The sequence below is a fragment of the Cygnus atratus genome, chromosome 1 (assembly GCF_013377495.2).
Source record: "Cygnus atratus isolate AKBS03 ecotype Queensland, Australia chromosome 1, CAtr_DNAZoo_HiC_assembly, whole genome shotgun sequence".
Taxonomy (NCBI): domain Eukaryota; kingdom Metazoa; phylum Chordata; class Aves; order Anseriformes; family Anatidae; genus Cygnus; species Cygnus atratus.
The window spans coordinates 58168167-58194148 of NC_066362.1; the positions used below are offsets into that span (position 1 = coordinate 58168167).

Consider the following 25982-nt stretch of genomic DNA (forward strand, 5'->3'; position numbering starts at 1 on the left):
TGCTTGTTTACATATGAAGAAGCATTTGGCAGTTCTGTGTGCTGGTTACTTGCAGAGTTTTAAAAATGCCAGCTTTAGCTGGGGTAGGAAAGTAGCTTTGCAGAAAGCTTCATTATATTGGGATTGGAAGTGGATGTGATGGAATAGCTCTCTCTGTCTTTAGAAGTTAATTTATAGCTCAACCTAATCCTTTACATGACCTCAAATCTGAAGTCTGTTAGAAAACTGTCTGTAGAAATATCTTCTGACTTTAATGTGTTGGCCCTCTGGTTTTGCTTTGGAAAATACAAGAAAGAGATTCTAAAAAATGATGGACTGCCTCACTGGTAAATGGTCAATACAGCGAAGATTTTATTACAAACAGGTTACAGAAAAATCAGTCTCTCCTGATACGAACAGCTTGGTGAATAAAAGTGGTAATTGTAAAGGTGGAATCAGCTCAGAAAATCGCATGCCTTTGCTCTGGTGCTAGATCAGAAAACAACAGTTGGACATTTTGTTGCTGACTTGTTTGAAGGCAGGATGAGGTACTGAAGTAACCCAAGAATTTGACAGAACGTTTTTTAATCTGCTGGGTTTTTATTTGTGGTGGATTAATGCTGTATTCAAAACACCACTCCCATTACCTTATTATGTGAACTGGTGTTAGTGAACTTTATGAAAACGTATTACTGGGGATTGTCCTAGCTTGCCAGCCATGGGCTTTGTTTGTTTGTTTATTTTCAATTAAAAAGTACAGGATTTTATCTGTGATCATAACTGTCTGCTGGATACCTATTTGTGTCCAGATCTTCAGTCTGTTCTTCTAGTGTACTTTTTGCATTAATGCTGCAGTGGTGTTTTCCCTGATGTATAAAATCATCTAATGAAAATTAATGAATTTGTAAGGCCCAGTACTGGTTAATTTTGCCTGCATGTAGAATGTCTGGATTTCTGTTCAGGTTTCTCTTGGTTTTCTGCCTGAAACTATCATTTCATCAATAGCTTTCCCACTCCAGAAATGCTTGATGAATTCTGAAGTTTCGAGTTAATGTGGGAGAGATGCTGAGTAAGCGGTTGGGTCTGTAAAATAGCTTTTCTTTTGCTATGGTCTACTGAATTTCAGTCACTTCAGGATAAAGGAAGTGAATGTTGCTATATTGTATAGGAAAATATTTTGGAAGTAGATTGAAACACGATAAAATGATTTGCCTAGATTCAGTGGATCTATCAGCTGAGGCAATCCAAATAACTTCTAAGTCTTGAGACTGGTAAGTCGTGGCAGTAGGGGGGCAGGAGAAGGCTGGTTAGGAACAAATGGGAGGAGGATTAACCAAACTTTCCCAGATTAGTGCGTTTAGCAATGCGGTATTACCACTAGGTCAGCAGAGCACTTTGCCTGCTTCCTGTTCCTTATGCAATATGATTGTGTTTAAATTCACCAGCTTAATTTGAATTGTTTACAAGTGTTTGTTTTGTGTGTGTGCTGTGGTGGATATGTCTAGTGGCAGAGAGAGTTACAAAGAGGCAGGGAGGGAGGAGGGAAGGGCCCAGGATTAACTCCTCCACGTGGGCAGGGATTGAGTAAGAAGCTTGCTCATGGTGTTTTGACGCACAGAACCAATCCAGTAAGAGGCATGAGCGATGTGTCCTGCTGGCATCAATGGGACATAAGTGGGATGTGGAGCTGTTGGCCTAAAGTCAGCCCAAAATTTTGAAGGAAATTTTATGTCAGGCCCTTCCATCGCTTTGGACCTGGGGTAGCATGCCATGGATGTCTGCTTGGGGTCTCTATGTGGCTGTTGTCACCTGATTGTATACTTGACGTGATGTTAACTTATAGCCCCATGAGACACTCTGGGTGTGTGTATTCTCCCTCTTATCCTGTCACATACTAGAGACCTCTCCTGGGGAGCGGTGATCGCTGGAAGATGCTTCTTCCACGCCTCTCTGTATTGCCCACTCTCAAACTGCCTCATGTCAACGAGTAACAATGCTCTTTTTTACTCTTTGGATATCATTGGGATGCGGAAGGAGGGTGAGGAGGTAATCTTAAAAATCAAACTGGTCAAAGCTTTGAGGATGGCTAACACAAAGGAATATGATACCTTTGGTGTCAGCCTAGTATTCTGAAGCTGCTTTTAATGTTGGCAAGTTTGAGCCACCAACCTATATTTTCAAAACAGGACCGCAGGAACAAATGAACTAAGACAAAGGGGGGAAAAAGGCTTGTTTCTAAATGCAGATTATTTCAAAAGATTCCTCTCACGTTGATCCAGCTATAAAACTAACAGATAGCACCACAGCTGCTGTGCGAGGACTTACTCTTAAAGCTTTTACTCAGCTTCATCTTTGACATTGACGGAGAAGATCCCATGCCTGAGAACCTCTGCTGCTTTCTGTAGTCTTAAATCCATCTCTGGACTCGAGCCACATGCACACAAACAAGCACACCCTTCTAATGTCACCAGTCCACACGGAGCGAGTCTCATCCTTCCTGTCATCCAGTCACTGCTTGCCAGCGCCAGCTTTGAAGGTTTTGGTCTCTCAAGTGTCCTTACTGCCTGGGGGCAGATAGTTAAGGCTTATTCCATCCTTCCCGGAGCCCTTAACAAGGTTTGTTAACTCGGAAGGCACAGCCTCCTTTTTCATCCACTGGCCTGGGAAATACTTAAAGGCCAAGTGTTTGTGTAAAGCCTTTTCACGCTGAAAACTTCACAATCCGTATAACCTGCAAATCTTGCATGAATCCTGGGTATTATTACTTTATGAAATTGTAATGCTTGTTACTAATTGGTCTGAGACAAGAAACAAGACTAGAATAATCCCCTGTTGTGGGAATGGTGAGAATAGTCATGGGGTGCACATGACCTGAATTTGGGCCCAGATTAACTCCAGTTCTGAGCCCTTGTTTGTGACTTGGAGGGCCTCTGCCCTCACATCTCCAGCCACCTGTGAGTGTTATTGCCCAAGTGTTTTAAGATTGTCAGAATTAGCTCATCCTTCTTCTGCTGTGTGCTTACAGTGCAGTTATTCACGTACAGCTGCTGTTATGTAGGCTGCTGTGGCTATGCCTCTTTTTTTCTTTCTGTGCTCTTGGGCACACCTAAGACTCTGGCTGAACATTTGGGACAAGCCTTGCTGTCCGGATTAGCACTCCTTTTTGGCATGCCAAAGTGGTGCAGAAGCAGCAGGCTGTAATGCAGTATGTCAGAGGTGGCATGAGGCCAAAGTAAAGCTGTTTCTGGCCCAGATGGTTAACTTTGCCATGCTTTGCTTGCTCAGGGTGGTGAGGGAGGGAGCACACAAACTCTGTCCCAGTTTTAATGGTTTTGTATACCAGCCCCAGAAAAAGGGTGCTATAAAAGCAGTTCAGAGATTGCCCTGAGTTTTATGAACTCTCCATGGCCTTAACATATTTTATTCCCCCCTCCAAATGTGTAAAGTTTAAAATGAAATTACAAGTGAGTAATTTTCTATGTTACCAAGGAAGAGTTACCAATCTGACAAAGTTTGAGACAGATCTGAGTTCCCCCTGCTCCCTTTTTCTTTTCTTCCCCAGTTTTAAGTCATTGCTAACAAATGGGGCCACAACAGTTGATTTACTAGTGTTGTGAATATACCGAGTAAAAGCTGATGTATCCAAATGCTTGGCTGTATTTTCTTCTAGCGAGGTCAAGCAAAATTATGCACCCTCCCTACAAGTCTTGCTTTGCTTAACTCTTAAGGATGTGTGTACTTTCCTTGGGCAGTTTAGCCATAAGAGCACAGAATTACATGCGTCTTGTACTCCTGTATCAACTTAATGCAGTTTAATTATATTAGTACGTTCCCTGAGCGTGATCACATTATATAAAGGCACATCTGTGGGTTCTCTTTATTCCTGTAGATTTTGGAGAAAGATGATTAATGAATATGAAACATTGTTATGCTAGTATGACAGCTTACATGTTTGAGGTCGTTCTGATTCTATCTTGGAAGAAAACAAAATGACAAATTTCACCTGTGTTCAAAGAGGTTAAGCTGAAATAAGCTGCGTGTTGATTATGTGTGAAATGTACCTGATACTACTGCTTCTCTGTGCAGGTATGTTTGGACTGTTTGTTTACATGCAACTGAATGTTTGAGTAGTTGCAGATTCAGTCAAGAGGCTGGTTATGAAATAGTAGTAACAGCAGAGCTAAAAATTTGTCATTATTTGTATTAATGTGTAACTTTTGTTTGTAGAATGAAATGTGTCTTGCCACACAACAGCTTTCGAAGCAGCTCCTTGCCTATGAAAAGCAGGTATGTTCAACATTGTGCCTCTGATTTATTCGTCCACACTTGAAAAGAAGCCTCTTCAAAGAGTGTGGTTTCCAGAAGTGCTCAGGGCATTGGATCTATTTGATTTCGTGTGAAGGCTGTTGTAAAATTCCCCAGGATCTTCAAGGGAATTGGGTCACTTCTCAGCGTCTTTAAAATTAAAAGAAACAAAAAACAATACAAAAACAAGACAAAAAAAAGTGCAAAATGTGAGTTAATAAACTTACGAAGATAGAAGCCAGTTTGTTCCTACTGTATAATGTTAAAATGAATCTAATAAGCATTAATTGCATGTTGTCCAAAATCCATTAATTTAAAACAAGAGTAGCAGTGCGTAAAGAATATATATATTGAGTTATTGTTTTTCCATTTAGTTTTACTGCATTTTGTAAAAGTATTTATTACCTTTGTAGTAAAACACTTCTTGTGTCTTATACTCAGCTTTGTTGGTTTACTAACCAAGTACTTGTTTCTATTTTCAGCATTTTGCCTTAGGGAAAGGAGATGAAGAAGTGATATCCACCCTTCATTACTTTTCAAAAGTTGTGGATGAGGTAATTTGAACTGCTGTTATTCTATTATTACAATGTTAATGGGATATTGGAGCTCTTTCTTTTGATCTTTGCCCTTTTGGTTCTGAGCCTTCCCTCTGAAGGACAGATTGTGTGAGAGTTTTATAGAATCATTTAAGCAGTGGTGGAAAGAAGTATAATACCACCTTTTAGTAGTGGTCTCTTTAGATCTGCAGATCACTAGAGCTGGGTCCGTGGCTTCCTCGTACATGCTATTCGCAGAGCAAAGCTGAACTTACTAAATAGGGGAATTAGAAAAGAGACTGAATCAGGACATGTTTCAGGTAGACTGGGAAAAAAATTATATTTTCAAGCTTTGAATACTGCAGTTTGAGCCCAAACCATCCAGGGATGGGCACAGAACAGCTGTGCAGTGGTACAGTTGCAGCTTATTTACTGTAGGATCACAGAGAATCCAAAGGTGTCTGGGGAGGCTGCAGAAAGGTCTGCTGAAGGCAGGTTAGCTACTACAGCTGTATGTGCTGAACACTTCTACACTCCCTCCATAGGTTGCGGCTAAGTAGCAGGTGTCTTCTCAAATGTGCTCTTGTTAGACCTGCCCATATAACATTTCATTCTAATGTCAGTGTCTGGGTTCTTATTGCTTCAGTATCGTTTGTTACATCATTCTCTCTGGTGTGAGCAGGACTGTGTGTCATGAGACAAGTGCTGTTCTTTAGTCTACTTCTAACCTTCACTTAGAAGGCAAAGGGCTATAACGAGGTGTACTTTTGGGGAGACAAGAATAAAGAGGGTTGCAGGGCAAAAAATAAGTTAAAAGTTTTAGAGCTGTGCTCATTCCATGGGTAACTCTAATTATATAATAGGAGGAATTCCAAGGATTAATTTTGCCCTTAGCCTTATCCTGCTGCATGCGTGCAATCAGGATATACTTGAAAAGAGCATTTACTGTCACAAGTCTTGTACTTGTGTTGGTGATGTATTTATTAGTAGATGAAAACTAGTACATTCTCCTCCCCAGGTACAAGAGAACCATCCCTTTTGTGGGCTGAAAGTGGAGACCTTGCTGCTCAGTTCTGTTAGTCACATTTTCCATCACAGGAACCTGCTCCATTCCTCAACCTCCTTTCACGTGTGTTAGCTAGCCCCTGTATCTCTTTTCCAGTTGTCCTTTCTACAGGTGTTGAGTTGCCCTGGTTTAGTTCTGTGTTGTTGAGTGGGAAATACTGACTTCATCCTTACCTACCTAACCCTAATCACAACAGGAAAATGCTGTGAAGGTAAAATACTGGCGCCTGTTGTGATTGTGTCCTGGGTAACCTTCCTGGATGGAAGGAGATTCTAGTCATGGAAGTGGAACTGTAACTCTGTGGTGTAGAGCCTAACAAAATCTGGTTAATAGAAGCAAATTACAGATGAAATCCCACTGGGTTACTCACTAGAATTAATCATCAAGTGAACTGCTCTAATACAGCATGTGGGAAATGAAAAATTCTTGTATCCTTATAAAACGGTAGGCAGGAATTAACCACTTAGTGCAAAATCCCCATCTGTCTCACAGAAATATGTTTTAAGCACTGAAGTACATGGAAGTACCTTACATCTTTGTCTGCTGGGCACAAATGGCAGGTGTGGTTCTTCAAAAGCTGTAGAGTGCTGGGGCCATGCTCTAATTTAGATGGTTCTCCTGTGGATCATCGCTCTGCAGTTTGTTCCTCCAAAGCTGACTTTATTATTATAGGGCCTAACAACTCTAGCTGATGGCTGAACTCAGTTGTGTAAGGTGATGTATAAACACGGGTCTTTTTTTCTTTTTTTGAAAGAGTTTGTATACTTTTACTTCCATGGGAGAAATATATTTTGTAGGTTAGATACATAGATACATAGATCTTACACAAATACTTATGTGTATGTATATCTTTAAAAGATTTTTTAAAAACTCGCCTTGCATCTGTGTGCATCCATGTGTGTTGAGGAAGCAGGGGTTACAATGAAAACCTGCAGCGGGTGCTTAAGTGTTCACCAGAAAGCTGCGGTAGATGCTAGGTTGGAAAATACAACGATTATAGTAACGTGATTATTGTGGTCATAGTTTAACCACTGGGGCTTGTTGGTCTGCCTCAGCCTACATGGAAATGGGAGTAAGATGCATTACGTAGAATTTGGTGCTAACTTTTCTGGTGGAGAAAGGTCACTGTGGTCATCTAATTCTTACTGAGAAAAGTGCATGTTGATGTTGACAAATGCATGCAGAAAGACCGTAGGAGTCACTTATTTTAGTAGGAGACATTTGAGTTCAAGTATTATGAATAGAAGAGGTTATGGAGTCTGTCTGTGAAGTTTCTTATAACCTGACTGGACATGGTCCTGGGTAGCCTACTCTAGCTGACCCTACTTGAGCAAGGTAGGTTGACTAGGTGATCTCAAGAGGTCCTTCTCAACCTAAACAGTTCTGTGGTTCTGTGAACGATAATGACACTTGGTGGTGTTGATATGATAGTTCTGATCCCAAATGGTAGAAATATAAAACCACCGGACCTTCTGTAATTTTTTTTTGGTGAGAGCTTTGCCAAGAATTTTGTATTGCTCATGATTAAGGTTACCAACATGTGCTTTATTAGTCTGTATAAACACCAGTTACAGAGAGTTCAGTGACAGTGTATGTTATTCTTTTTTATTTACATACTGTCTTAGAACATTCCTCTATTCTCTGTTTTAGCTCAATATTCTTCATTCTGAATTGGCAAAACAGCTTGCAGATACAATGGTTCTCCCAATAATACAGTTTCGGGAAAAGGATCTCACAGGTAAGTTTTATTTTAAATTTTAGTTTTCCTCTTGGTGTTCCTTCTTGCTTATTTTGTCATAAGCTAAGGCATAATGCCATATAATTTGTTCTTCTGGTAATTCACAGAAAAGTTTTTGTTTTTTGTTTTTTTTTTCCTGGTACAGAATTTCCTTTACAGGTGTGTGCTTTTACTCAGACATAAATAGTGCAGTTTCGCCACGTATAGGTTATGCCTTGTGTGGTGCAAGTTTGAAAATATACAACTTTGTTCTTTGTTGGGTCACTCCACTTTGACAGGAGTGTAATTTCACTGAAGCCAGTGATGTTACAGTTGCCTAAAGCAGGGAAAGTTAGCAATGTATCTGGCTTGCAAACAACATTTGTCCCACTTCCAAAGTTTGGGGTCGTTTGAAAAATCACAAGCTCTTTCAACTTCATAGTATGATATATTCCCTCCCTTATAAGCTATTAGTTCTCTTTAAGCCCCTTCCATCCATGGGTAGCTCCAAGTAACCTGATTGTGCAAACTTGGAAATTCCTTAAACAGTGAAGCGGGAGTGCAAACATTTGTTGTAATTTCAAAAGAGACAAGTTGATAGTCGAGGTCAAGGACGCTGTAACCTACATATGCATCAGAAACATGAGTTCTTACTGCAGCATTTCCAGGGTTTGCTAAAAAAAAAAAAAAAAAAACAACCAACATTTCTCATGCTGAGTTTACTCTCCTGCTTATATATTTTTTGAAAACATCATTTTGATGGGAGATGAAATAAATAAATAGCAAAATAGTGACTGTTATAGGTTTAAGATATCATAGCATCTTATTTGAAACCATGGGAGATACCAAGGTACTTATAAAAATGGGTATCTTGTTCATAATCTAGTGTCTAGTATGTAACAGTATTTGGGTACTCAGATGTTGATTCTATAAAAGCTCTCACACCTCTTTAATGTGGCCTCCCTGATGCAGTGAATCTGGTCCCATCTGTATGGATTCTGTCCCTAGTTTATAAAAGGAGACGGAAAAAGAAGATGCAACCAAAGCCTCAGCTGGTGCATGACAAAAAACCAAAAGTTTATTCAGCTTACCTGGATGTCAAAATCTTTTTTTTATTCTCTCCATCCATCCCCACCACTGTTTTGCTCTGACACAATCTGTAGATTAGAGAGATTAGATTGTAGATTTTAGCAGAGGATTGGCCATACTGAAATTTCATCATAGGATTAAACAAGGAAGCAGAAAAGATAAACTGTGTTCTTGTTTTAGTTCTGATCTTGTTACGTATTGAGTACTGTAGAAACCTTTAGGTGCAAGTTAGTCACAGATGGGAAGAATTTCTGTCATTCTGCATTAGAATCATGTGGAGGCGTTCTGGGAAGAAAAAGGTGACATGAAGCTGATTTCTGAATAGGTTGTTACAAATAATCAGAGACCATGATGACATCCTACAGTTTACCCATTTTCTTTTCAGAGTTGCATAAGAGCTGGTCTTGTGGTCTTATGAATGTGCTTAGTTTGTTGGTTTCTGAGAAGGGTTTTGCCAATTAAATGTACATTGATAGGGGAACTGAAAGCGATTTGTACCCAACACTACTGAAAGTTGAGTCGCCTGTTTAGTTTCTCTTCCTCCTACCTGCATCAGAAACTGGTGGCCAATGTTTGTTATGTCAACATCACAGCCAGCAATCGGGTGGATTAGACAAATACTTCTTTTTCACAGAGAAGCTTGGCCAAAAAAAAGTTCCACGTTGATGAAGATTATGTACAGGGAAGGGGCTTAGTTCATGCGTCTCTAGGACTTCATTAGATTTCTTGATATCATCTAGGCATTGTCAGGCTGTTCAGAACTGCTGGTCTTTTAAGGCAGTGGAGGGCCTTTTGTGATAGCAAGCATAGTGAAACGATGCTTTGGGAAATGACACTGACAGATAAGGAATCTTTCATAGTGACAACTTGCTCAGTCAAATAAACTAACTCGACTCTTACTTTCCTATCTGTCCATTAATTTCTCTAGCCAGCTGATCTGGTTTATTATATTTTTCAAGATAGGCATGACTTGTGTGTGCATCTCTGCTTTGGAAGGACTGGAATGACTTAGGTATTAACAGTGCTGTAAGTCATCTCAGTTGAACAAAGTGTTTACAGCAGTTTTTATTTTGAATATTCAATTTCTCTTTTCCAGAAGTAAGCACGTTGAAGGATCTTTTTGGCCTTGCTAGCAATGGTATGTTTCCTGGTTTTGTTTGTTTCTAATGGTGTGCACCTGTTATATCACAGAAGACATTTTTAATCTATGCACACACACATCACATTTCTAAAAAAAATAATATTCCTTGTCTACAGAACATGACGTGTCCATGGCAAAGTATAGCAGGTTACCGAAAAGGAAAGAAAATGAAAAGGTAAAGAACGTGAAAGAGAAAAGGAAAAGTTTTCATCAGCTGTTCTGTCTTCATTGTAGCTAGTCCTTACATACACTTACGAGTTTTGGAGAATTCATCAGTTAAAGCCATGTTAGCTCAAGAGTACTTGTGATTTAGCTTCTAAGCAGACACAAAGCTTTTAGACATCAATTCAGCAAAGTTACACCTGTTTTCTCCAGGTAAGGCAAATGACCAAGTATTTTGCTTAACTAGAGCCCTTCAGGTCCAGAGGAGCTCTTCAGACAGATGGAATCCAAATGGCTATAAGTAGATTTGTATGGGCCTACTGTTGTACAGCTAATGTGATGATGCTGTATCACTGGTACAATTCATTGTAAACCATGTCATGAAGCCTTGTGTCTGCTATTTATAAAGCATACCATTGTTTCACATCTGCCTTCCTGCTAGATTTCTCTGTATGGATTGTCATTTCATTTACAGTACACCAAACCGTGTTGGTGGGATTGTTTTACATTTCTTCTTCATTGCCCACTGGACCACTATTCCAAAATATACCTCTGTATGCTGGAAATGTATGATTGGCCCTATCCTTTAAGAGTGCTTCAGTTCTACAGGATGCTCTTTCAAAGGAAGTGCACTGAAGAACAGAATGTGATACAGCATACTGTGAATTATTCATCTCTGCTTTCTGCACTTACCGGCTTGTGTTGTGATCTCAGCTGCAAATAAATCTCTTGCATTGAGATCAGGTCTAGAATGTTAGTTGTGGTAGTTGAGTTAGTTTGTAGTCACAGGGACTGTCCAAATGCTGAAGTATCTTGACAGAGCAGGGCTCAAAGTTGATTTGGGTTTTGGATTTGCTTTGTTAGTTTCTCATCCTTCATTTTAATGTGGAGAAGTTCTTTAATGATTGTTGTTTAAAGATAATTTGAAAATAATCAGCAAATATATCCATATGCACCATAACACTTTGCCAACCTCTTATCAATTTTTGTTTAGCTTAAGGCAGAAGTGGCAAAAGAAGTGGCAAATGCAAGGAGAAAGCAGCATCTTTCATCTCTGCAGTATTACTGTGCCCTGAATGCTCTGCAGTACAGGAAGAGAGTGGCAATGATGGAACCTATGCTAGGATATACACGAGGACAGGTATGGGCAGTAAAACAACTCTATCAGTTAGACCCTTCCCAGGGAAAGTGAAACATTGGAGCTCTTTTTTTTCAATTATTTATTTATTTTTGAGAGCTGACAAATGAAAATAAAAGAAAACAAAACAGCTTTATTCAGCGTGCCTAGGTGCTAACAAATGGTTTTGTTTGTGGCAGATGGTTGAATGTTTAGCTATCCAGGAAAGATAGCAATGGGAAAAATAAGTACTATTACACATACATTTATTTACATGCACTTGTATGCAAAATCAGCCTGGGGTTAATTATTTTCACAGCTAAGTTATCTGTACAACAGCATGTACTTTTACTCTTTACTCTGTGTCTGCACAAACTCTCCTATGTAGCAGTTCCCCTCCTGGCACATAATGTTCAGCATACTGATGAGGAGCTTACATGACAGGGAACAGAGCATCCACTGGAGAACTAGAAGGACAGAACAGTAGGGTGGATTGAGCATAAGTCTGGGAAATCCTGTTTCTAATCTTTATTCTGCCAGCAATCTGATATAGTGGCTGAACGCACATTTCTCAAATCTGTAAATTGCAGCAGTGATACTGTTAATCTGACCCTCTGGGATGTCAGGAAGATTAATAAACTAGTACTTTCACAGCACTTGATTCTCATGACTTGCCCATTTTAAGTGTCTGTTGTGCTTCAACACTGATGAAAGAAAGCATAAGGGAAAATGAGAATTGGGCCATGAAAATAGAAAAAATGAATGCAATGGTCCGTTTGAGATTGCAGCCTGGATCACCGTGTCAAGTGTCCTGTGACTGTTGCAGATAATGTGTCCTATATAAAGTAGGTACTTAAAGAGAATTCAGTTGCTTTCCATGGAAATTCACACTGCTTCTCTAGTGTATAATTACTTATCCTGAGCAAAAAACTGCACCAGTTTCCCTTTTATGGAAGCCAAACAACTTCGCTGATCTGGCAAAAAAAAATCTCTCATTGCTTTATACAGGAAAGTCTCAGGTTGCCATAGGAATGACTGAATAGCCAGAAGCCAGTTGATACTGATGCTTAAATACTGTGAACCCCCCCCCATTAGCTTTTAAAGTATGTATTTTCTTTATTAATTGCTCGAAACATGTCTAATATTTCACATTTCCAAAGAATGAGCAGGCCATAAGGAATTTTTAGAAGTCATGGCTAGTGTAGAGGGTTTGTTAAAGTTGGACTGGATGATCTTAGAGGTCTTTTCCAACCTGAATGACTCGGTGATTCTATTTGACTGAAAACTGACATCAGCGTCTAAGATAGGCATGGCAGTCTCTCATTATTGTCAGTGGAATGTAGGGCTCTTCCCTCCTGCAGTAGATTTCTGAAATAAATAGGTGAATCATTCTTGAAGAGAGTCTGCTTTCTCTCCTTTGTCTGTAAAGGGAGTCTGTGGTCAAGAACATAGTTGCAAAAATCTAAGTTACAGGCAAGATGAATCCTATGCCCCAAAGATAGGGGAAAGGAGTGGAATCACGAGTAAAATTGGATTAAATATCTAATAAATTGCTTAACAGCAGAGAATTGTTTTGATGTTTTTGCATTTATTTCTGGAGTAGCTCACTTTTTTTTTTTAAATTAAAAGAATTAATTGCACACACACCACTACCTGTGTCCATGGTTCACAGAGCTGTCAGTAGTTCCTAACTATGACTGTGCACCCCACAGCCAGAAATGAAATCTAAGGTAGTCTACACTGAGTGCTTTGCTGCTACTGCATGCCTGCTGAGCCATACCAGCTAACTGGACTCTTCATCTGTAATAAAAAGTGCACTTGGCCTTAGCAGAACAAAATCATGGTAAAACTGTAGTTGATATAACCAATTGCCCTAGAGACTTCCGCTAGTGCAGCTACACTTCATCGTTTTCTTGTCTGACTTTGCTGTAGCAGTTTATAAATTTCCAGGTTGGACTACTAAATCTAATGGACAATTTATGTCCTAGTCTTTTTGGTAAGGTGGCATTGCATGCAGTGGCTCATGACAGCACAGAACCAATTCTGTACGGTGCTATTATAGGAGAAGGCTGCCTGTTCCCTCTTGGCAGTCATTCAGCAATTCATTGGAAACGTACCTGTCAGCAGCCAATAGCTTGTGTGTGTAATGGGGTACATGAACAGGTGGAAAGGTGCAAAAGAGAAAAATACAAGAAGTCAACAAAGTCATTTTAATCACATATTTGTTTGCCAGCCCAAAGCATCAGTCATAATGGGATCACTGTTAACACAGTTCCAGCAATCTGTTATTTGTCTGCCAGAACCAAGATGATTCCAGTTTCCCTTACTTGTATTTTTCAGATCAACTTTTTCAAGAAAGGAGCAGAGATGTTTTCCAAAAGAATGGACAGCTTTTTGTCATCTGTTTCAGACATGGTTCAAAGGTAACAATACTTTTGCTTCTTTTTGGTTGTTCTTTTGAATTCTGAGCAACAGTACTGAAACCTTCAGGACATAATAGGCAGCACCCATGTTTCTTGCTCAGGAGAGTGCTTCCATGCTTGCATTGCATTTTGGGGCATATTTTGTTAAAGTAGCAGGTGGAAGGGGGGTGTGCTTGTGCATGTAAAGGAAAGTGCTGTCAGTGCACTGCACAGTGTTTTTACAATATAGCCAGGAACTGTATCTTGTAAAGTGCTCAAATGCTTTCTTTTTTGCAATGGGTTAATAGAATTAATATAATAAAGCTAAAGTGCATTCTGAATTAGAGGTGTTTATACTTGCTGGGTCTTCTGTAATAATAATGGATTGTTGTTACAGTAACCTCCCAAATAAGGATTTAGGACTTGTAGTGTTTGATGTTGTAGATACACAAGGCAACTAAAACTCCTTGCCCTGGGCAATACTCATTGCGTCTGGAATAGCCTGTATCAGTCCACTGAGTTCAACATGAATTGTTTAAGTCCCTATTTCAATAAAGTGCCCCATTTTTGTGCTCCTGCTTTTGAGATTATTTTTTCTTTGTTCCCTCTCTTCATCCTCCTCTTTTTGTAGTGGAGATTGACATTCTCTTTATAATTAAGTCCTTGTAAATGTTATAAACTTTACATTTAAAATGTAATCATATTAGAGAGAACACTCATCGTTTCTTTTAAGTCAACTGGAACACTAGGCTGAATCCTTCGCTTTATTGCTTCGTACCTTTCATATTGGAGTATGTCCAAGTCACTACTTATTCTGACTCTGGTGGCATTTTAAATAATGCATGCTTGTTAATTTGAGAACAGTGTTACCAGTAATCTCCCTGTGTAGGAGATTCTTTTACCAAATGATTCTTTATTTCCTATATCTTTGTGCTTATTTATATATCTTTTTATGCTCAACTCTCAAATAAATTCCTCTACAGTCTACATAGCATTTGTACAGATTGGAGGACAGATTTTAAACTCCCTTTAAATAGCGTATGTTATTAAAGGTAGAGCATGCTGCCAGTGTCTTATAGGCACAGTTAGGATCTTATCATTGGATTGTCGCTGTAGAATAAGCCCTTGTTGAAAACTCGGGTGGGTTTGCACTCTGGACAGTACACAATACTGAATGGAAGCAAAAATAGGCTGCTCGATTGGTTTGCTCAGTCTGATTTTCATGTTTTTTCTCTCATGCAGCAAAGCTGGAAAGCACAACTCAAATGTAAAAAGTGCAGTTGTGTGATGTTGTGTGATGTCTTTGGAAAACCCAAAAGAGAAGATTGCAAAATCTTGATTGACTCTGCAGCTCAGCAGTTACCGACAGAAGTTGGTTTCATTATTTAAGGTTACACAGCCACTGAAAAACTTGTTGCCCAATCCTTTCCTCCTTTAGTGCTAGGGATCACAAGGCTTCAGTGAGTCAGATCTGCTTGCTAAACAGGCTAAAAGCTTTTTATTTGTCACATTTGTTTTCATTTGGAACAACAAGCTGATGAGAGCCATTGTGCAGCTAGAAATGTCAGCAGTGATGTGGTCTTGCATCTATTTAAGCTGATTGCGAAACTGACTCTTCATATTTAAAAGTATTTTCGTTTACACAGTAAATACTGCTAACAGTGTCAAAACACATTAGAAAGGAGAAATCGTTGACATATTCTCAGTAACCGATTTGTTTAGCTGCCACAAATGCATGGAGAAATAATTTCAGAATTCTCAGTTTTTCTTGCTTTTCTGTCAGCGAAAGAAGAGAAATGAGCCTTAGGAAGAAGATTCTAGTCTCACGAACCATGAAGATGCCAGGACAGTTTTTATTTTTAAGAAATACAGGGTCTGTGCAGCCTGTATCATGTACACACATACTCCAAAAGGTTTAACCACTTGGGATGCAAGTAGGGGGTTAAAGTTGCTTAAAGCATAGGTGCCAGGGTTAACGGCCTTCTAAGATAAGCAGTGACAAATACTGTTACGTTCCCACCTCTTGAGTTTTTCTAATAGCCCGGATGCAGTTAATAACTCCTAAAGTATGGAAAAGTTAATAAAGAAATCAAATACGTACCGATACTGTTTCTCTGGAAGTCAAAGGACAGCTCCTGCAATACGGACCTCAAGGGGTCGTCTCGTCCAGTCACCCATTGAGAGCAGGATCAGCTAGAGCAGAGTGCTCAGTGCTGTATCCAGTCCAGTTTTAGGTATTTCTCTCTATCACACACATACAGTATCTTGCCACAATTTGTCTGCTCTCTCATGTCTGTTGCTGCATGCCTCCAAGAAAGGTCTAGCTCCATCTGCTGTATGCTCTCCCGTTAAGTAGTTAAGCTAGCAGTAAGAGCTCCTCTTAGCCTTCATTTCATAAGGCTGAAAGGCAGTTCTCACAGCCTTTTTTCATGTCGCATGCTCTGCCCTCCTGACCACCTTGGTTGCCCTTCACTTGACTTGGTTTAATTTGCTTCTGGCTTTCGTGTGCTGGGGCACCAAAACAGCACCATTTTGCAGCTTGTCAAGGCTCCTCTGAACAGCAGCCCTCCACTCTAGCATAGTTATCAATCAGTCTTCCCAATCTGGTGACATCTTCGTGCTTGCTGAAAGTGCAGCTGTTGTCCTGTTGTCCAGCTCGTATTAAAGACTGTAAACCTGTAGGCTTCAGCATTGGTCCAAAAGAAACACCACTAACAGCTGAGTACCGGTTGGGCTTTGTATCACCGATTACAACCCTTTAATGTTTTCTACCCTAATGTTTTCTACAAAAACAGCCATGTTTTCTACCCGTCTTGTAGTCCGTTTCTCCAGTTTGTATTTCACTAATTTGGCTAAAAGGATGCTATGGGAAACCATGTGAAAAGTCTTGCTGATGTCAAGTCAAACATCTCCTCACATCCTCCAAGCTAGCCATCGCATCACGGCAGGCAATCAGGGTTGGCAGGCGTAAATCTGTGCTTGCTGCTCCCAGTTGCCTTCTTAATCTTCACGTGCTTGGAAATGGCTTCTAGGAGAATTTGCAGGAATTCCAGTGTGTTACACCATGGCAGGAATAAGAAGTTGTTCTGTGAAAGCCAAGAATACTATAGCAAAGCCTACTTTGAACTGTGCTGTTATATTAGAGCACCACTTGTATGTGTTCAGTCGTGTTAACTCATACATGCATTGCTTTTAGATGATTTCTCTCTGTCTTAAAAAAACTTCTCTCTTCATTCTCAACAAGCCATGTGTACTCATTTCAGGCTTACAGAATAATTCTGATCTCTGTATACAGTTTGGGGAAAGAAGATGCTTATGTTCAACACAAATTGGAGGGGAAAAAAAGCATAGCTACTATATGAGACATACTGAGAGCAAGTTCACACACCTTCAAGCTGGGCTTTCAAAATAAAGAGCAAGGGGAAATCCTGGCTGTGCTTTTGCTACCGGCCTCCAAAGACAGCCATATTTTCCTTAAACCAGTGTTAATATCTTCAGAGTGTACGCATCTTGTCTCTACAGCCTCAGATGGTGTTTTTTGGGAGCAGTTCCCTATTGTATGCTGCTTCCTCCATTCTTTCCTAACTGAACGGATTTATCCAGTCCTTAGAGAAAGCCCTGGGCATGTAGTCTTATATTACGTTTCCTATAAAATGTACTCTAAAAATAAATTTTATCTTTGCATTCATTACTCACCAAACCAGTAAGAGATTTTACTCAAATGCTTTCTACGTTTAATTGGATTTTCATATTTGATCTCAACTGGTGTTTTTGTTCATGTTGGGTTACGGATGTTAGCTATAACCTGGTATAAATTGACTGATGATGGCTTTGGATGTGTTTTGTTTTCCAGCATACAGGGGGAGTTGGATGCTGAAGCTGAAAAAATGAGGGTATCCCAGCAGGACTTGATTTCAGTTAATGAGTCTGTTTACACCCCAGACTCTGATATAACTTCACCTGCTATCAATAGAAACCTCATCCAGAAGGCTGGCTACCTGAATCTTAGAAAGTAAGAAGGCTGTTCTACTTGCTCCTTTCTTTAATTGCCGACTTGTTGCTACATATTTTTGTTTTAGATCTTGAAGACTCCTCAGGTAATGAAGTTTTAGACCCCTCACTCACTGTGGTAGCTTTACCTCTCAGCTCCGAAGTATTTCTGTCATCTTTGACAATATGTTTTAGAAGTTTAAACCAAATTAGAGGCATTTGAGGCAGTTTCCCTGAACACAGAAGTTTACTTCTGGATGAATTCACCTTCAGGGATATTTCCTGTGTTCAGCTGGCTAAAAATTAGAAGCCTATGGGGCAGGGCTCAGATTGTTCCCAATTCTTAGGGCTAATGAAAACATAGTGTTTACAAAGAACAGCTATATTTTGTATTTAATACGGGTTTTCATAAACCACCTTGTTTGCATAACTAGAAGTTTTGTGGACAATGCAAGTGCATAACTTGGAATGTATGCCATACGTAGAGTTACTTCTGCAGATTTTCCAAATAAAATCTTCCATCACCTTCCGCAGGAGCTATGTATATACAGCAGCAGAGTTTGGTGGCATATAGTAACCCAGCCTATGTAATTAATTAAGCTTCAGGTCATTTCTGTTTGACTAGTAATCTTCTTTTCTGTTCTTTTTTCTTTGTATTGGATATTTGTTTGTTTCTAGCAGCATTCTAAGAGCTGGATTACAATATAATAGAAAGGACTTCATAGCTAGGGAAGAGATGGGTTATGAGGTACTACTTGCAGAAGACACTTTTTCTTATGATGGCTCTGTTTTGAAACTGCTCATGCTGCTCATCAGCTGAAAATACTTTTTTTTAAATCAATCTTACTAGTATTTCATGTCAGTTACTCAGTACTAACAATTCATTTATTCCTTAACTAGGAGATAAAAAAGATTCTCTGCAGTAACTTGGGATGTTTAGAATGGATTTATTTCTCCAGCTTTTATTAAGGATTAGTCTCTGCTAGGAATAGGTGATGTTTTTACTTCTAAACAGACTCATCATTAAAAAATGTCCAGGGTTGAACATAAAGTTCAACTTTAGCACCAGGGTATGTTTGAAGTTTCGTAAGGTCATTTGGAGTCATTTCTAAATACCAACGAGTCTTTATCATTGCATCTTCTCTGTAGTAAAACAGGTCTGGTGACTACAACTTGGGAAAGACTGTATTTCTTCACTCAAGGTGGCAACTTGATGTGTCAGCCGAGGGGAGCGGTAGCTGGAGGATTGATTCAGGACCTGGACAACTGCTCTGTTATGGCTGTAGACTGTGAAGACAGAAGATACTGCTTCCAGATTACTACTCCTACGGGCAAAGCGTATGAGACAGGTTTTCTTTGAGGAGAGCTGGCCATGCCTACCCTTTCAGATGCTGTGTCGTGTAAAACACGCTTGCTGTAATTGTAAGCCTTTCTGGGTTTCCAGAAAGCTGTTTCCAAATTAAAACCATGTTCATTCCCATCCTCCCCCACGACTGCCTGAAAAGCAAAGGCAGTTTTTAAAGCTGCTTTAGCTGCAGCTTATTTGTGATTTTTGTTCTTTTGATGGTGAATAGAGACAAAGTTTGGTGGCTTTATTATAAGACTGGGAGCCAGACATTCCTTCTGTCCACTGCTAGCACTGATACACTATGTTTACATTTTAGGGGTATAACTCTTCAAGCAGAAAGCAAGAAGGAATATGAAGAGGTAAAAATATTGTCTTAATGTTTGTCATTTTTGTATACAAGTGAGCTTGAAGAGCTGAGTTTCATTTTTGCCTTCTAGTGGATATGTGCCATCAACAACATCTCCAGACAGATATATCTCACCGACAATCCAGAGGTAGGAGCTTGTTTCCATATTTCAGTCCATTCCTTCTAACTTGCGTTGCTGTTGTTCTTTACAAGGCAATACAACCAGCGTACATATGTAAAAGAGTTGCTGTTTTGTTTTCCTAGGCAGCTGCAATCAAGTTAAACCAGACAGCCCTACAAGCAGTGACTCCCATTACTACCTTTGGGAAAAAACATGAGGTTCACCATTCCAGGTAAAATGCTCACTTTCATGGACTAGAGCCTGCTGTGTGCTCAGCTGTGTTCCTTTTACAGGGCAGCAGTCACCCAGGCCTGTCTGGGTTCTGGCTTTACAAGCTTTTTTTATTTCCAGCAAATTCGTCTATTTCTGATGTTTCCTACTGAGAGCCAGAAGAGATGTAAAGTGTTGAGGGTAATGCTTATTGCTCCACGTCGCAGCTTTGAAGATCCCTGTAGGTGCCATTGTGTTTTTGCTGTTTCTTCTGAAACAAGCACAGTGATTTACTTCTAACCATTTTTCAGTGAGGGAATGACTTGTAATGTGGATAATACATCAGAGCCCCCGCTATACATTTAAATAAGTTTATTCTTGCACATTACTGCAACCAATTCCTGTCAGTCTGACACACGATTATGCCTTGCGAGGGCTTTTAAAATAGTTGCTTTTGTTCTCTTGTGCTCGTTCAGGTCAATCAATAAAGATCCCTGCCACACACACACACACCCCCCTCAAAAATTGTTAATAATGCTCTAGGATACGCTTGTATTCAAAATGTGAATTTTATGTATGGTTTCTCTGTATCTGTTTTGTTAATAATCCCAGCATCTTGCCCATTAGGAATTCTTCAGACTCCATGATCAGAGTTGGCTTTCAAGCCTCGTGTTGGAGTAAATTCCTGCTTTCAGCAGCAATGTGATAAATAAAATAGGGCAAGTTTGTTTCATGCTGACTTCTGCACAAAGAGCATTCTCTGTAAGATTTGTTAAAAAATTGTATATTTGTGTTCAGGTGTTTACTTCTAGAAATTCAAACCTTTTCTAGATCTTCTGTCTCTCAGACCAATGCCTTTATTATGATTTATTATTCCCTTGATTATGACTGCTTTTAGATTCCAAAGTTCCCCTGTGGGCATGGGGAATGCCAGTCAAGTGACTTTCTTTCTCATTTTATTAGGAGGTATAGCTGTTTCGCTTTGATTAGAATTTTATACATAGAAAACTATCACCAGATATTTTATTGGGCAAAGCAATGAGCTATTTCCTTGATAACTAATCTCACAAGTCACTTTTATGTCTGTATACAACCAACTTCGTAGAAATAGAAGATGTTACTAGTAAAACCAGTGTACTATATGTAGTGACGACTTCTGTAGCTGTAGGAAACTTACAAATTCATCCTCTTTGAAAAAGGTGCAGGAAGAGGTCTGGCCCAGTATGTAATTGTTAACTACCACCTTGTAATAAGCCTGTGGCCAAGTGAGACCTCAAAAATATGTCAGGATCACCATTTACAGGCTTAGAAACAAATTCAAGTCTCTGCTGTTTGCACTGGTAATGTGACTGTAAATATGGCCACCAGAGGGCAGGGAGGCAAACAGCAACCTATTTCCTGTCTGTCAGTCCACACAGAGTTGGTCTGCAGTCAGGTTTCATATACCAATATTTTTTTTTCAAATATTTTTAGGTATAAAAAATAAAATGAAGATTTTATTAGAGTCCTCAGTAATAGGTAAATAAAAAATACTCTCATTTATGTTAAATGAATACTGGTTCAATCTACTTTGGATTCTTTTGGATCTTTGGAAATCTTGTCTCCATTCCAAAGCAAAGATATGGTGTCAATGATTGAAACTTTTTTTTTTTTCCATTTTCACTTTAGCCAGAATGTAAGGAATACAGAAAATGATAAAACAACGCCCAATGAATCAGCTGGTGCTCAAGACTCCACACAACTCATTGCTCTTGGAACACCGATTCAGTTTGATATTGTACTGCCTGCCACGGAATTCCTGGACCAGAACAGAGGTGGCAGGTATGGTCAGAGACAGCAGTTGATCACTTTGAGTGATTTCAGAGGAGAATATTAGGTATTACAGCATTTGTATGTGGTGACCAGTTTTTATCCTTATTTCACAGGCGTGCAAACCCATTTGGGGAATCCGAAGGCAGCAGCAAAAATGAGGAAGAAGGTCAGTGCTGCATTTTTCCAGATAAAGTTAGTCATGATCTTAGGCATAATTCAGCTGTCAGCCTATCCAGTGCCTCTTAGTGAAAGCACCTGACATCATGGAGCAGCAGTAACAACCTATAGTACAGTTAAAGCTAGTTAGGTTCAGAAGCCTGTCTTTTAAATATCACTGCCTATGAAGACAAGCAGCTTTTTCCTTGATATTCCAAGCTGTATTCCAGATTAGCTCTATTTCAAAAATTCAAAGGCAAAAAGATTTGGGTTTTAGTCCTTTTTTTTTTTTTTTAATAGGAGCTGTTGAATTCTTTAGAAGGGATTTGATGGGACTGTATTATAGCTCTGCTCAAGTTTGAGAATGCTTATAATCCATGTCTTACCCACAGGCACTCTGAAATCCACAATCTAAGTTTCAGAGAAGAGTACAGGATATAGCTAGCAGCAGCAACGTGTCTCTGAGTGAAAGGAGTTTCTTACTGCTGCCTCCTTTCCCCCCTCCCAGTGACATGCCAGTAAAAGGCAGCAGTTTTGAGCTGTGTGTGCTGGTAGAGTAAGGTCAGATTCTGCCTGTGCACCTATTCTCAGTGCCAGTTACAACCACTAACAACCACTGTCTGGAACCAGCAGCCCCTATCAGAAAACTGTTCACAAAACTGAAACAGACCGTAGTGATTTGAACTCTCACTTGAGCGTGCTGTCCCGGCGTGAGGTAGGATGGCTCACAGAGGAGCTGTGAGGAGCAGGCACCTCCACACTGCGGGACACAGCAGAGCGCACAATGCTTCAGTGGCTGCTTTGTGCCTCAGGCATATGCTTTATACCTTGCTCACCACTGAACATGCAGGGAGGTGGATCAAATGACAGCTTTTTCACATAATGGCTACGTAATTATAAATAAGAGAGTTACGGTGATAGTCAATGAGCAGGGAAGGATTTAATGAAAACCTCATTGGAACTACCTGCAGTGTGGTTAGAAGGTCATAAAATTAAAGCAAGGAGTACACGAAGTTTAAAGAATAAGTTTGTTGGCAGCTAAGGCTCATGCAAAACCATCAATTTATCACAGTCTGTGTGTTGTGGTCCCTCCACCTGATAGCAAGATAAGCAAAGTAAATTTCACTGGCTAATCAAACAATTCATAAAGCTGCTGAGCAGCTGTGCTTCTTTTTTCCTGCTTGCTGCCAGTTTAGGCAGTTTAAAACTGGGTCAGAGTGACGCCTGGCTCATAGAAGGAAGCCATCACCCACACAGTCACCACCCACGAGTTTACTGTTGAATTTCCAAAGGGGAAAAAATAATTCCATGGGTATTTTCCAGCTACTGGCAAATCAGAGCGGCACAGTGAAAGCTTTCACGCCTTTTATCTTCCAGATTCACTCTTGCAGCAGATGTTCGTAGTTCGGTTTTTAGGATCTATGGCTGTCCAGTCAGATGACACGAGTGAGGTGATTTATGAAGCCATGAGACAAGTGTTAGCTGCTCGTGCCATTCATAACATCTTCCGTATGACTGAATCCCATCTCATGGTCACCAGCAAGAACTTGAGGTACTGTAAAATCTTCATTGCTTATCCCGTGTCAGTATTCTGTTCTCTTCATGCAACTTGTGATTAGTAATTTTTGCTTTTCCAAAGAAGGCACCCTTCAAGGGAGCAAGATCCCAAGATTCACTTTACTTAGTGAAATACCCTCCTGACTTGTTCTAAGAACATCCTACTGAAATTTAATAGGATGCATTGGGTTTCTAAGACCCTACAACTACACAGGAAAAGATGGAAAAAGAAAAATGCATTGAGAGATCCTCTTACCTCATATGTAGTAACAGTGAGAGGGGCATTGCTCTGTCCTGTTGTCAGTATTGTAGAATATGGTTATACAAGACGTCCACTTCAGCTGGATTGCATTTTAGTACCGGCACATATGGCATTAGCTCATGCGGGCAGAATATTTACCAAATTAGTGATTCAGAAAGATGTGACCAACAGGTGAAGCAGCTGAGAATCAGGGTCTAGAGTTGAATTTTGCCATTGACTGACTTGAAGTCATGGCTAAAGCATTTGATTCTGCGCGCATTTCCTCATCTGTAAAATTGACTCAGTGGTTGCCTTACTATTATAAAGCACCTTGAAATGGCTGATAAGACTCATTCTAAAACCATTTACTTTCTTCTCCCTACACACAATTGCAGGTTAATAGATCCTCAAACTCAAGTTACACGAATAAGTGTAAGTAACTTTGTTTTGAATCCTGTTTTTCTACCACAGCATTGAATAGTTAGTCACATGAACCTTAGCTCTTGACCAAGCTTACTACATGCTGATTAAAAAAAGACTTCTTTTATTATAATTTTCCAGTTTGAACTTGCCACTGTGACACAGTTTGCTGCTCATCAGGATAACAGGAGACTGATTGGTTTTGTGGTCCATCTCAGTGAGACTCCGGGAGAAGAATCCATGAGCGCATACGTTTTTGAGAGCAACACAGAAGGAGAAAAGGTTTGCGTAACGTTTATTAATATACTTTATTTAGAAAACAAGTCCTGGGCTTCTTGGCTTACACATCTGGGAAGCAGTACTACAGAAGGGAGAGTAACCAGATTTCTTAGTCGGTAAACATGCAGTGGCCTGTGTCTAAAAAGGCCCCAGTCTGTTGTATGTGCTGCTGCATTGGCTATAAGAAGGAAAGGGTGCGATTGCTAATACATGCATTAAGAGATATGGAAAAGCATGCCTGCGTCTAGCTGACACTGAAAAAATGAATTTATCAGTGATATTGAGACAAATACAGCTAGAAAGCTCTCACCAAAAAGGCAGCCATACTGTGTTAACAGCACTGTGGCGCTTGTTGTGTGTCTTGTAATAAGAGACTTCTAAATAAGGAAGATGTTGAAGAATTTTTCTCTTAAACAACAATCTGAGGCATACTGGGGGAGATTCCCAGGTTTGGAAATAGTTTAGTGAATAAAAGTTCACACAGAAAAAAACTGAGTACAAAGATAAACTTTAGTTCATCTCTAAGAGAGCTTTGAAATAAGACTGCTTTATTTTTTATGTAGTTATTACAGTGAATTGGTTTTCTACCTCTCCTTTTACACCTGTATTTAAAACTAAGTTTGCATCGATGCCTCTGTGTTTTAGTCCTGATTAAGCAGCAAAACCCGTAACAAAAACAAAAAAACCCTGATCTTTACATACATTTCTCTTTCTAGATTTGTTACGCCATTAGCTTGGGAAAAGAAATCATTGAGGCACAGAAGGTAAGTTTGTTTGATTCCCCATAACTGTCTGTCTTTTCTGCTTTTGGTGACAGTGTCCAGGTAGCTCTGCTGTACATAAGAAAAAAGCATCCCTACTCGTAATGACAAAGTTTTGCAGGCATTTAAAAACAGTCTCTAGGGTAGCTCATAACTGCAAACTTAGTTTGACTGTAGTAGCTTGATTTGAGATAGAACTTGCCACCCTAAATCATATTCAGAACTATACAAATCCAGGTGTTCATGTTTGTAAGGAAGTTGTGGACAAAGTGTGAAAAAAAAAACTTGTTTGGATGAATTACAAATTACAATTACAATACCATTTCATTTCTAGAAATTCACATTCCTTTCTCCCCTAGGAGAAAAAAAAAAATCTCATGAAGACTTTCCACTTAAGTGTTGTGTAGGAGTACTTATATGAATTGGCATTACATCTTTATATATATTTTTGATGCTATGATTTCAGAACAAATTGTAGGAATGAGCTTTGTCATAGTCGATAAGCATAAATATAACAACTTACCCACACAGTTAAGGTATTCTCTATGTCTTTCTCAGCAGTATAAAGTTCAAAATAAAAGACCCATTTTTACATACTGTTGACCTCTTTTTTTATTTTTCTTCAGGACCCAGAAGCATTAGCTCAGCTAATGAAGTCTGTGCCATTAACAAATGATGGAAAGTTCATGCTTCTGAACGATCAGTCAGAAGAGGATGGAACCACACATGAAGAAGGGGAAGAATCAGAAGCATAAGAAATCCTGGACCTTTCCTACCTCCTATCTGGGAGCAGGAAAAGCAGGGAGTCTTCGCAAGAAGCTCAGTTTTTAAATCATCTGTGCACACTCAAGGCCAGCTTCCGTCATCCTGCTAGAGAGAACGTGGTGTCTTTGCAGTGGAGTCTCCTCTGGCTTTACAGTGAAACAAAAGCAGAACCTTGGCCTTTGGGAATTTTTGCATTTGTGAATGTGTAGTGTAGAGGGGGGTCAGGGAAGCTGACAATCCTAGGAGATGTTTCAGCATTAGCCCTTTGCTGCTGGCAGTTCAGACAGCAAAACTGTCAGCCACAAAGGGTTAATGTTACTTCTGCAGATTAACAGTGAGAAGCCTTCATTTCTGCTGAAATTAGTACAAATTGTAAGTTGTCAGCTCCTTTAAAAAAACATCAGGCCTCAAACTTCCTACCATAGTCAGTTTTTATAGTTTGCATGATTATGTGCATCTGAA

General features: G+C 39.6%; 1 protein-coding gene across 1 annotated transcript in view; it reads left to right on the forward strand.

Moving 5' to 3' along the window:
* Window positions 1-25531, forward strand: part of APPL2 (adaptor protein, phosphotyrosine interacting with PH domain and leucine zipper 2) — a 36490-nt gene extending 10959 nt beyond the window's left edge. Inside the window, exons 3-21 of the mRNA XM_035563468.2 lie at window positions 4207-4266; window positions 4767-4838; window positions 7537-7624; window positions 9789-9830; window positions 9950-10008; window positions 10990-11136; window positions 13453-13535; window positions 17368-17526; window positions 18654-18842; window positions 19169-19211; window positions 19290-19346; window positions 19463-19551; window positions 21198-21350; window positions 21455-21507; window positions 22875-23049; window positions 23691-23727; window positions 23857-23997; window positions 24711-24758; window positions 25382-25531. Of these exons, the coding sequence (XP_035419361.1) occupies window positions 4207-4266; window positions 4767-4838; window positions 7537-7624; window positions 9789-9830; window positions 9950-10008; window positions 10990-11136; window positions 13453-13535; window positions 17368-17526; window positions 18654-18842; window positions 19169-19211; window positions 19290-19346; window positions 19463-19551; window positions 21198-21350; window positions 21455-21507; window positions 22875-23049; window positions 23691-23727; window positions 23857-23997; window positions 24711-24758; window positions 25382-25510 (1824 nt within the window). The 3' untranslated portion in view covers window positions 25511-25531. The remainder of the gene's footprint in view (window positions 1-4206; window positions 4267-4766; window positions 4839-7536; window positions 7625-9788; window positions 9831-9949; window positions 10009-10989; window positions 11137-13452; window positions 13536-17367; window positions 17527-18653; window positions 18843-19168; window positions 19212-19289; window positions 19347-19462; window positions 19552-21197; window positions 21351-21454; window positions 21508-22874; window positions 23050-23690; window positions 23728-23856; window positions 23998-24710; window positions 24759-25381) is intronic.
* Window positions 25532-25982: the final 451 nt, after the last annotated feature.